The sequence below is a fragment of the Protomyctophum bolini genome, assembly GCF_963924005.1.
Source record: "Protomyctophum bolini genome assembly, chromosome: 11".
In the NCBI taxonomy this organism is placed as follows: domain Eukaryota; kingdom Metazoa; phylum Chordata; class Actinopteri; order Myctophiformes; family Myctophidae; genus Protomyctophum; species Protomyctophum bolini.
In genome coordinates, this window is record NC_137872.1 from 35,912,120 (window position 1) to 35,923,858 (window position 11,739).

General features: G+C 43.9%; 1 protein-coding gene across 3 annotated transcripts in view; it reads right to left on the bottom strand.

The window, feature by feature from the left end:
- igf2bp1 (insulin-like growth factor 2 mRNA binding protein 1) overlaps positions 1-11,739 on the bottom strand; it is a 71,110-nt gene that overhangs the window by 13,679 nt on the left and 45,692 nt on the right. For all 3 annotated transcript variants that reach the window (XR_013964960.1, XR_013964961.1, XM_080776940.1), the window contains exons 3-9: positions 10,775-10,823; positions 7,571-7,622; positions 7,269-7,332; positions 5,084-5,374; positions 4,316-4,450; positions 2,765-2,887; positions 200-335 (exon numbers count right to left, since the gene is read on the bottom strand). Coding sequence is in view for 1 of the 3 variants with exons in the window: in XM_080776940.1 (XP_080633066.1) it covers positions 200-335; positions 2,765-2,887; positions 4,316-4,450; positions 5,084-5,374; positions 7,269-7,332; positions 7,571-7,622; positions 10,775-10,823 (850 nt within the window). In the remaining 2 variants the exon portion in view is untranslated. The remainder of the gene's footprint in view (positions 1-199; positions 336-2,764; positions 2,888-4,315; positions 4,451-5,083; positions 5,375-7,268; positions 7,333-7,570; positions 7,623-10,774; positions 10,824-11,739) is intronic.

The following is an 11,739-nucleotide window of genomic DNA, read 5'->3' on the forward strand; positions in this document are numbered from 1 at the left end:
GTTGTACTTTAAGTACATTTTATACTCTTGTACACAAGTGCATTCATGGTTATTTCACTTGAAATAGAGTATTTTTATATTGCAGTATGTATATGTTTTCCACTCTACAGCAGATTAGAGTACTTGTTTTGCGTTGAGGTGCGTGCGTGCGTGCATGCGTTGAGCGCGCATGTGCACGTGCATTTGGTGTCAAACTCACATTCATAGCAGCGATGTCGTTGTCGTAGGCCTCCCTGACCTTCTTCATGACCTCCACCTCGGCCAGGCAGCAGGCTGCGATCTCCCCCTTCACTGTGATGGTCCTCTCTGGGTTGTAGAGAGTCAGGTCCTGCAGTCTGGACACAATTAAACCACCACACCAACCATACGGTCACCAGTTGGAACGTACACCTCGGGTTACTTCGATTAGACTGCAGCGGGCCGTGTTTTGGGCCGTGCACCCCCTGTTACCTCCTGACCTATATAGCTGAGTCTCGTTGCATTTGGCCGGAAATGATACAACTTTTAATGTGATTGTGGCAAATAATCACACAATGTCACTGCACTGAGAGACATGTGCATGGCTGCTGCAGATGCTCTATACGTCTCCTTACAACCAGACGTTGCCGTTTGTGCGAAATAACACCATATAACCGCCATTATACCCTTTTCATGTCACGCACCCCCTAGAGGGCGTTCGCACACCACAAGGTGTGCACGCACCACCGTTTAGGAACCCCTGGATTAGAGACTATACTGCTACTACCGGTAATAGCAGTAGTAGCAGTATGGATTGGAAGTGGCATTTTCTCATTTCTGTAGATTCATGTCCCCGGTAGGTACTTTCAGACGGGGAGCAGTCATGCAGGGCGCAGGCATTGCCGCCTCGACCAGCGACAGGATCTGCTCCAGGTCTGCTCACGAGGAGGGCGCGGGACGCGTATAGAGTAAAGTGTGCAAAATAAACACACGCGTCTCATTGAAAATGAATTGCTAGGCGCGTCAGATGCTCCCCATCTGAAAAGGACCTGGACTCGCATGCCTGAGAGGTCATTGTGGACATCTGAAACATTTTCTAAATTTTGCCTTGACAACAAAGCATGACCTACTATATTAGCTGTGAAGGGAGCTGACAGACCCTTCTTTCATTTATTTGTCAAGTCACCTTAATCCAAGTGGCACGTGCCAATATTTGAATTTGTATTTTTGAGGGGCGCCAGCCCCTCATATATAAAGGTTTAATGTTTGTCTTGTCTAGACAAACATGAAAAATCACACCTGAGTGAACTGAGTGGTGCAACTCGCCTCCCCCCCCTCCTCTCATCTCTCTCACCTTAATCCAAGTGGCACGTGCCAATATTTGAATTTGTATTTTTGAGGGGCGCCAGCCCCTCATATATAAAGGTTTAATGTTTGTCTTGTCTAGACAAACATGAAAAATCACACCTGAGTGAACTGAGTGGTGCAACTCGCCTCCCCCCCCTCCTCTCATCTCTCCCTCTCTCTCCCCCCCCCCCCCCCCTCTCTCTCTCATTAGCAGGCAACAGTGCGTGCAGCACTAATACTATCTCTCTCTCGCTGTTTCTGGCAACAGCGCCCCTACTGGTACTCATTATACAGGCTCATTAACGTCACATATAGGTTAACCACACATAGGTAGGTGTACACGGACATTGCTGTTCCTTGGAGCGGTTGCACCACTCAAAAACGCCATTGACAATGGACAGAGTTCAATGTTTGTTTTGTCACTAACACAAACATTAAACGCCATTAACAATGAACAGAGTTTAATGTTTGTTTTGTCTGTCACTGAGCAAATCGGAATATGCATGTTATGTTATGATATCGCGATGATGCAAGATGATAAGGGTTGGTAAAGCGCCCCTCACTTCACATGGGTGTGTTTTGTTAGGGGCATGTCATGTGGTCTATACCTACACGCTTTGTAATCTACTGGTAGATCTTTTGGGCATCCCTGCAATTGACACTTACCCACTTCAAACCTGGCGTCCCTATTTTGGACATGTCATTATAGAGGGTATGCGCATGCATAACGTGAATGGCAGATCGAGTGGCAAATAGAGTGGCAAAGTGAGTGACAAAGTTAATTTAACCCATTCTGAACGGGAACCCATTATGGTGTTCAGCATCATGTTATGCTTTAGCTATTGAAAAACAGCAGATCTACAAGCTCATAGCGCGCCACCGAGTGGCGCGCTACGAGCTTGTAGGTCTGCTATTTTTGAAAAATCGAAGAACGACTGACATTTTTAGAATCTGATCTCAGGTCAGAATGTGTTGATCAGACCAGTGTGTGTCCAGTGGAAAACCTCGTATGAATCTGATCTCAGGTCAGAATGGGTTAAAGTCATTTCATGCAATCAAATAGGACCTTTCTGTTTGGATGTATGGGCTGTCAAGGCCAGAAAGTATATAGTTGTTGCCACTCAGTAGGCATTCCTGCATACCCTCTATAGGTTAACATTAAAAGAAAAACAGTAATAATAATAATTTAGATCTACACGCTAACAACACATTGCATATATTGTCACACACAGCTTATATGGTTCAGCCATTTTCACTATTTGTCATACAAAGGGTTTAAGTGATTAATATCACTTGTACCAATAGTGGGCAGCAGTATAGCTCAGGAGGACAGGATGCTATTTAGATAGTGTGCTGCGCCTTAGACGGATGTCAGGATCATTATTTACCCGCTATCCTAGTGTATTCAGGCACTATGTGTGTGCATGCGTGTGACTGTGTGTGACTGTGCGTGTCTTACGGGGAGATGGTAATCTTTGTGTCCGTGTCCTGTTCCACTTTCTTCAGGTTGCGTCCCTCCTTCCCGATGAGACGACCAACAAAGTTGTTGTGAGCCAGAATCTTCAGAGGGACCTCCTCAGCGCTGGAACAAAACACACATCATGACACAAAATCAGAATTGTGACACATCATAGTTTTACAGGTGTGTGAAATTTGTTTCTGTGCATAGTTCCCATCGTGTCATTTTTTCCAGGAAAAACAAAGAAGGGAAGAAGAGGTAAGGAGAAGGAAAAGAGAGAAAGTCTGAGCGCTTTTACCACACAAAGTACAGGTAAAGGGTTTTCTTCTGTGTGGGTCTTAGATATTGACAAGCTTTTTCCACAAAGCTTTTGCCACAACTCTTAGCTTTATTTAAAAAGCTTTGCTGCAAACTGTACAAACAAGGGTTTTTTTCCACAAAAAATGAAATGATAATAATAATAAAAAACAATAAAAAAACACATAGTAGGTTCTTTCATTTTTCAGCTTCTATAAATCAAAGCTTTCATCATAACAGCTGAACAACTAGAGCTAAAAAAAAAACTACAATAACTAGTTCTTAAAACTAAAACTATGCATTTGTAAAACTAACTAAACCAATGTCAAACACTAAATTGGAAACTAAAACAAATGACTATTTAAAAACTATAAAAAACGGGTGTATCCAGAGACATTAAAGCCCCCCCTATACAGAACATTATACTTCCTATTTTTTCCCAACAAAATTTGTTGGGAAACATGGCGGGAACATTTAATGTTCCCGCCAAATCACGTATGCAAATCACGTTTGCAGTTTGAAAGAAAATACGGTCAGCTGAGATAGTGGTCTGATCACTTCCAAGCCTGATTTAGACTTACAGTATAATGTCAGTGGCAGACACACACAATTGCCAATCTAACAAGCCCACACAGCCCAAAAACCTCAAAACCACATCAATTGGGTCTCCATGCAACTCCTTTCAACCAAACGGTTACGAGTAGACGCATGTAGACAGACCTTAAAGTATATATGACTAGAGACGGCACCGGATTCCTCCTCCCATCCACTTGCATTAAGTTGCTAAAAAGCACATGAGGCGATTTCACTCGTCCTTCCGGGTAGGAACAGAGTGCATTCTGGAATGGATTGCCCCAATAACATGATCGCGCTGGTCGTTGACTATCATTGCGCCGTTTCGCGCATTCACGCATGAAACATCCGTTCACGTGTCACAGGCCCAATAACATGAACGTCTGCAATGACAGTCAACGAGCTGCAATGCAAAATTCGGCCACTATGTCCATTTCTCCTCAGGGTTTCCTCCGGGTGCCGTCTCTATTCACATATACTCTAAGATGTAGACGCATGTAGATGCAAGCAACCATTGAATTGAACCAATTTAATTGCTTGCGTCGACATGTTGCCACCATGCACCGAGGTGCAACAGGACATAATATCACACCGCTGGGACGAACGCTAAAACCGCGTTGTTTTGCGTCTTGACCCACCGATGTGGTTTGGGCAACGTGTGTGTGTGTGTTTTGAACCTACGTCTTGGTGTCTTTCGCCTCCTGCTGCATGATTTCCAGGATCATGCGGCAGGCGGCGGAGCAGCCCTCGGGGGTGGAGTGGATGCTGATCGGCTTCTCGGCCGCGCCTGCGTTCTCTTTGCGGTGCACGTCGATCCTACAGCGAACAGTCAGGGGGGGGAAAGAGTTCTGAGTCACTTCAGGCTCAATTACCAAAACGTGTACGGCGGCGATCCACAGACACACACATGAGTGTGTGCATGGCACGCACGCACGCAACGCACACAGGCACACACACACACACACACACACACACGGGAACGCACAATGGCACCGACCACTCACCAGTGGTGGAAAGAGTATTCATTATTATTTACTTAAGTAAAAGTATCAATACTGCAATATTAGAAATACTCTGTTATGAGTAAATGTCCAGAATGCAACATGCACTTAAAATGTTTCAAATGTACAAGAATCTTTTGAAAATAGCTCACAGAGCTTGTAGAATGTAGATCAGCTATTTTCAAATGGCCTGAATGTATACATATACAGTATATGGGGCTGAAGTGGTTACTGTAACTTTTGTAATAATAATCCAAAAGTAACTAGTAAGTAGTAACTGGAGTTTTCAAAGAAATGCAGTGGAGTAAAAGTACAATAATTGGATCTGAGATGTAGTGGAGTAAAAGTATGCTCAAGTAAAGTACAAAAACCTCAACATTGTACTTAAGTACAGCAGTTGACTAAATATGCTTAGTTATATTTCCACCACTGCGACGGCACCACTCACTTGCTCTGAGTCTGTTTGGTGATGTTGCGGATGGTGGCGCCCTCCTTGCCGATGATGGCCCCCACGTACTGCGTGGGCACCAGCAGCCTCAGGGGGATGTCGGCGTGCTGGTGCTTGGGGGGCATCCCGGACCCGGGGGACCCCCCGCGGGGGCCGCGCGAACCGTAGCCCGGGCGCCGGCCGTTGTCCGGCCCCCGCCGGTCTCCTTCCATCTCGGAGGTCTCGTCGGGGATGTAGGAGACGCGCAGGGCGTTGTTCTCGAACTGGTAGCCGTTGAGCTTCTGGATGGCCCTGGATGTTGGACAGACAGCTTTGGTTACATCGTGTGATGTCCCTGACCGACCGCATGCAGCACCTGGAGATGCTTTACGCACAGCTGGAAGGCTCTACAGAGGGCTGAGGACAGCAGCGCGTCGTCAGAACCCTCAGCTGCTAAGCAGGCCCAGCAAGCCAAATGACACCATGATGACGTTAGGATGACTCTCTCCGATTCATTAATGGGCAGAATTTGTGTTGGTTGAAATCAGGTGCTTGCTGGTGGACTTCTACTACAAACGCTCTCAAACACCGGTACGCGGAACGGCCCCACCGGCACGTGAGGAGGGGAATCCCAAGTTCTCCCGACCGTTAATCTATAACCTTGGCGTGACCAGGATTTCCCAAACAGCGGTGCAAAGTTGGCTCGGTCGAATGAAGATACCAAGGATTCGTCAGCGACGCGCCGTCCTACTTCCGTCTTGCGTAGCACAACAGTGACATCACTGTGGAATCCTTGATATCTTCGCCGTTCACGACGTGTGTTCAGCGAGCAGCGCGCAGCAGCGTAACAAGCTGCTGTAACCCGTTTGGTCACGTTCGCGCTAATGAAACAAAACAATACACGGTATGGGATTATTATTTCCAAGTCAAAGCATCCAAGTATTAGAAGATGATGTAACCCAGGTAAAGTAATGCATCACATGTGTCACGCATGTTAATCACCCATTCTGGACAGGCATTCTGTAGCTATTTATTTAATGAAAAATAGCAGATCTACAAGTAGATCTACAAGCTCATAGCGCGTGCCACGCTACGAGCTTGTAAATCTGCTACTTTTGAAAAATCTTGAAAATGTGAGGCAATTTTGGAATATATATTCTTTTAACTCCAATCCTTGCTTCTGGGGGGGTCCCTGGAACATATTTTGAGATGGGGGTTGGAGGCCAAATACATATAATTCTGCAGGGGGTCCTTGACATGAAAAATGTTGAGCACCACTGACATAGAAACATAGGTTTTTCAGAAAACTGTCAGGAGTTAGAAGACATTTTTGAAGAATCTGCCTCAGGTCTAAATGGGTTAACTAAAGTTGTCCACAGGTCCAAAGTATTCTGAAAAGACATAACCCTAACTTTTCATATATTATTAATATTATTATACTGCCCTTGTTGATATAATGCCATTTAGGTCAATGATATAACATACAGGCCTACTTATACCTTTTTGAATCCTACACCAGTATGACAAACTAAAACCAACACTAAACAAATTAAAAATAAAAACTAATAAAAACTAGCAAATTGCTCTAAAAAACTATTAAAACTAACTGAATTAGAAAATAATATTGTCAAAACTAACAAAAACTAAACTATAATGAAAACATATTAGAATTATAACCAAAGCTAAGTATTATAACCTTGATGCCACTGTTTCAGTATAGCAGCAGAAGGTGTGAGAGTATCTCTGTGTAGTTTCACAAAACATCCACTAGATGGAAAGCATTCTGTGTGTGGGAAGTACAGTCAAAGTCCACATTTAAATGTTTGGTTAACATGGTTTCACCTCACCATTAATATTTGATTGTTTATAGTTCATTGAAGGACAAACCTAAATGTGTGTTGCTTTGCATTATTTGCTACCAATAAACTATAGCGGGAGGGTTTGTTTGGATTCAGGCCAACTATAGAAATCTTGAACAATAAAGTAATATTTAGTTGGATTAAACAGGAGCTGTACTGTAGATAAATTTACACATAATATCTCAACTGTCATTAACGAGATATGTATTATTATAATTATAATTATTTCATTTAATTATTATTAATAATAATAATTTGATAGGCCTTTCTGGAAGATGTTCTATATACATTTAAAATTGGACTACATGTCCGTTTGGACGTGGGAGGGTTGGTGAGAGTGAACCTACTGTCTGGCGTGCTCCCTGGTTCCGTATGTAACGTTGACCACTGCAGTCTCACTCTCTGTGTTCACTGAGGGGGGAGAGGGAGAGAGAGAGAGAGAGAGAGAGAGAGAGAGAGAGAGAGAGAGAGAGAGAGAGAGAGAGAGAGAGAGAGAGAGAGAGAGAGAGTTGTTATTATAAAACGCCAGTTGCACTTACAGTATAGGTAAATAACAAGTTAATGTCTGACAACATGTACCTGTGGCCTATACGAATATAAATCAGCATTTATAGTATAAGGATGAAGCCTTATATGGGCTTACATGTACCTTGTTCACAGTTCTCCACGGTTCCGTACTGGGCCAGCAGTCCATCCAATACCTCCAATAGACAGACAGACAGAGGGACAGAGGGAGGGACAGACAGACAGACGGACATACAGACAGACAGACAGACAGACAGACAGACAGACAGACAGACAGACAGACAGACAGACAGACAGACAGACAGACAGACAGACAGACAGACAGACAGACAGACAGACAGACAGGCAGGCAGACAGACAGACAGACAGACAGACAGACAGACAGACAGAGATATACATAGATAGATACGCATACAGAGAGACAGAGATGGAAAGACGGAGAAAAAAAACAAACGTATAAGTCCACCTGCAACGCTAACATAATTATTTCTGAACAGTCATGTGTGTATGTGTGTCTCTGTCTGCATCAACTGAACTGTCAAATTAATACAATTTCAAAGTCTTCCAGAAAAGAAAAAAGACAAAGCGTTCCTGAAATCAGAAAATATGAAAATAAAACATTCAAGAGTCAAGCCACTACGGTCAAGCAGTCATTCCTCCTACACTAGCCCAGGCAGTGCACCCGCCACCCTGCTCTTATGCCCAGTCAACACACACACACACACACACACACACACACACACACAAACACACACACACACACACACACACGAGTGTAGGAACCACTGCTTCGCATCTACAACGCATCCCTACTACACACTGTGAGCTCAGAGACAACTTTCACTATGTTTTAACATGTTTGACCATTGTCACCTACAATGACATGCCCACAATAGGGATGTCATATTGTTGTGAATCATAATTTATTATTTTTTGCTCACCAATTAGAAAGGAAATTAGACTGAACGTAAGGTATCTACTATGCAGTATTATACGGTATACGATCATTATGTTATACTTTTATGTTAAATAATAATCTTTCTCTGTAAAAGTTGGAGTTGTCCACGACCTTGTGAGAACATTTCACAACGACGGACGGACGGACGGACGGACAGACAGACAGACAGACAGACAGACAGACAGACAGACAGACAGACAGACAGACAGACAGACAGACAGACAGACAGAGCATTCTCGGTTGTGAGACTGTGGGAATATTATTGTAAAGATCCCTTTTCCTCCTTTGTTTCTTTGTTTTGGACTAGCTGGTCATTCCTTTGATACGACTACTGAAGGACACTTCAGTTTTCAGTTCTGCTGCAAGCAGGCTGCTCCCACAGTGACCAGCAGTATAGCACAGCGCTTCTTTGGGTATCAAGAAAAGCGCTATATTAAGTCCAAGATATTATTAGTATTATTATTATTCTCAAACTATGGGTCACGATAGAAGACTGTGGTTCTAGTCTAGATTCTGAATTTGTGAACACTTGCTTTGGCAATGTAAACGTATGTTTTCTCATGCTAAAAAAAAGCTCATTGGAATTGAAATTGAAATTGGTTCTGGGCTGGCCCCCATAGGTGTGAACATTAAATCATCTTTGTTCAGTCAACTCTATAGTTACATGGGTAATGTTTAGAATTGTGTCATGCATATATCTTTCTGTGTTTGACTGACTGCACACCGGACCTGTAACAGCAACACAATTGGATGGAGCCTAGGTGATCAATAGTTTAGTGCATACAGAAGATATAGATCCTCCGTTGATCAATAACGAACCAATTAGCTAATGTTCAATCATCAGAGGTTACATTGACTTGGACCATCATCTGATATCTATGCACATATAGTAGTAAGACACGTGTGAGGGAGAGAGAGAGAGGGGGGGGGGGGGTATTTCATTTCCATGGTAGATATCTACAGTAAATCTGTGAGGTCTGACTTTCTTATTTTTGAGATACGTCTATTTGCCTCAGAATGACTTGTTTACTGTGTTTACTAGGGCTGTCACGATTCGCCTAATCCATGATTCGAGTCAACTTTCGATGTTAAGGTCACGTTTCGATTCAATGCGGCTGGGCGCTAGCCACTAGCTTTTGTTTTTGCCTCTATTGTTTTTGAGGGGCGCTAGCTGGTAACTCCTATACTAGCAACCATGGCTTAATTGTTCACAGTCATGTTTCAGGGCTACTCCTATACTTGGAGTCGGGACTCGGGACTAACATTAGCCCCACTAGAGGAGCTCACTCCGGCACTCTTAATGTAGCAGCTTCAGGGAGAGGTTCCATGGGCTGGACTGGCGTCAGCCTCCACGCTGGCTGCTTCATGTCTCGCACTGAACACAGCTTTGCGCTGCGGTCTTCGTCTTGATGCGATATACATGTGGAAGCAGCCATATAGCGTGGAGGCCAGCGCCAGTCCAGACTCCAGGCAGCCCCATATGGAACCTTTCACTCAGCTATTTGTACACAACCATACTATATAAACAGCGATATAAACGACTTCTTCCTTTGGGTGAATTTTGGGTGTGTTGTTGTCTGCTCTGGTGATGCCACCGCAATGAGCTATACAGGCTGGGTTGTGCCCCGGCATAAGGTCCGACAGGCTGATGAAACTCGTCCTGCGAGAAACGTTCCGGGGTGAATAAACGGACGGCCGTGCGCATGCAATAAATATCGCGAGTTTGGCTGGTGATTTCGATACGCTGTATCGAACGTCAATTTCGATTCGATTTCGATACGAATCGAGAATCGTGACAGCCTTAGTGTTTACTGAGTGAAACAGCTGAGTGTGAATACACTGCTTCAATTATTATACTCAGAAGCTGAAATATTATATAAAAAGATGATACACACACGGCAGGCACGCACGCAGGCACGCAGGCAGGCACGCACACACACACACACACACACACACACAGTCACACACACACAGTCACACACACACACACACACACACGCACGCACACACACACACACACACACACACACACACACACACACACACACACACACACACACACACACACACACACACACACACACACACACACACACACACACGTGTACAGGTGTTGCATGATGGTTCAGCTTCCATACAATATACAATCTGTCACCACAAGATTAGAACCAGCGGGAGGGCTTTGTGGTGTTGATACGATCAAATATCTGCTCAACACTTCAAATAGCACGTCAAAAGATTGACAAACAAGACCATGGTAGCAAAGAAGTAAACGAAAAGGTCGAATGATACTGTACATCATATTGAATCTGGCTAACATACATCATGTTATAAATGTCATTAAAAATAGTAATTGTTATAGGAACTCACCTCCCACTGCAGGTGAGGAGGAATGTTTCTGATCTGCAGTTTCCTGGTCCTGCAGGAGAGAAGAGAGGAACAGTGTTATCATCCCATCCTTAAACCCACCATGCCTCTATCATACATAATAATGAATTGCATTGTTATGGCGCTTTTCCCAAGTGCTCAAAGCGCTTTACAATAGTTCATTCATTCATACATTGGGGAGGTGAAGCGGCGAACAGTCGACGCCAGCGTCCTCACTTCCCACATTCACACACCCAATGGTAGCAAGCAAGCTCACACAAACCGACTCATTGGAGGCAATGTAGGGTTCAGTGTCTTGTTAGACAACTGCATTACTTAATTTACAAGAATTTGGTCTAAACTTTTACATTTCAAGCACCCCCATGACTCTGAGAGTGTACAAATGCATTTGTATACTCTCAAGAGTTACAGAGTGTGTGTGTGTGTGTGTGTGTGTGTGTGTGTCTCTGCGTGTGTGCATGGCATGTGTGTGTGTGTGTGTGTGTGTGTGTGTGTGTGTGTGTGTGTGTGTGTGTGTGTGTGTGTGTGTGTGTGTGTGTGTGTGTGTGTGTGCGTGCGCGTGTGTGTGTGTGTGTGTGTGTGTGTGTGTGTGTGTGTGTAGGGTTTCGCTGAGGCCATAACAAGTTGAGGTTGTTCACATTTCAGACGTGATGCCTTTTAAACTGAGAAACATACCGGTAATACAAAAAAAGTTTACTGTTATTGCCATTCGTAATAAATAATATGAATGATTAATAAGCATTGTTATAGCAGAGAACTTAATTGCTGTATAATACACAGTTTAATTTAAACATCTAGTTCTGTTTTGTCAGAGAAGTCAGACTGCATGTGGGCAGGTTTCCATTGCCTATATTGCTCCAGGCCAGTTCTCCACTGACGGGACACTGCAGCACTGCTGCTGCGACAGAGATCCAACCTGTGACGTTATACGTTTACAAAACAACTCT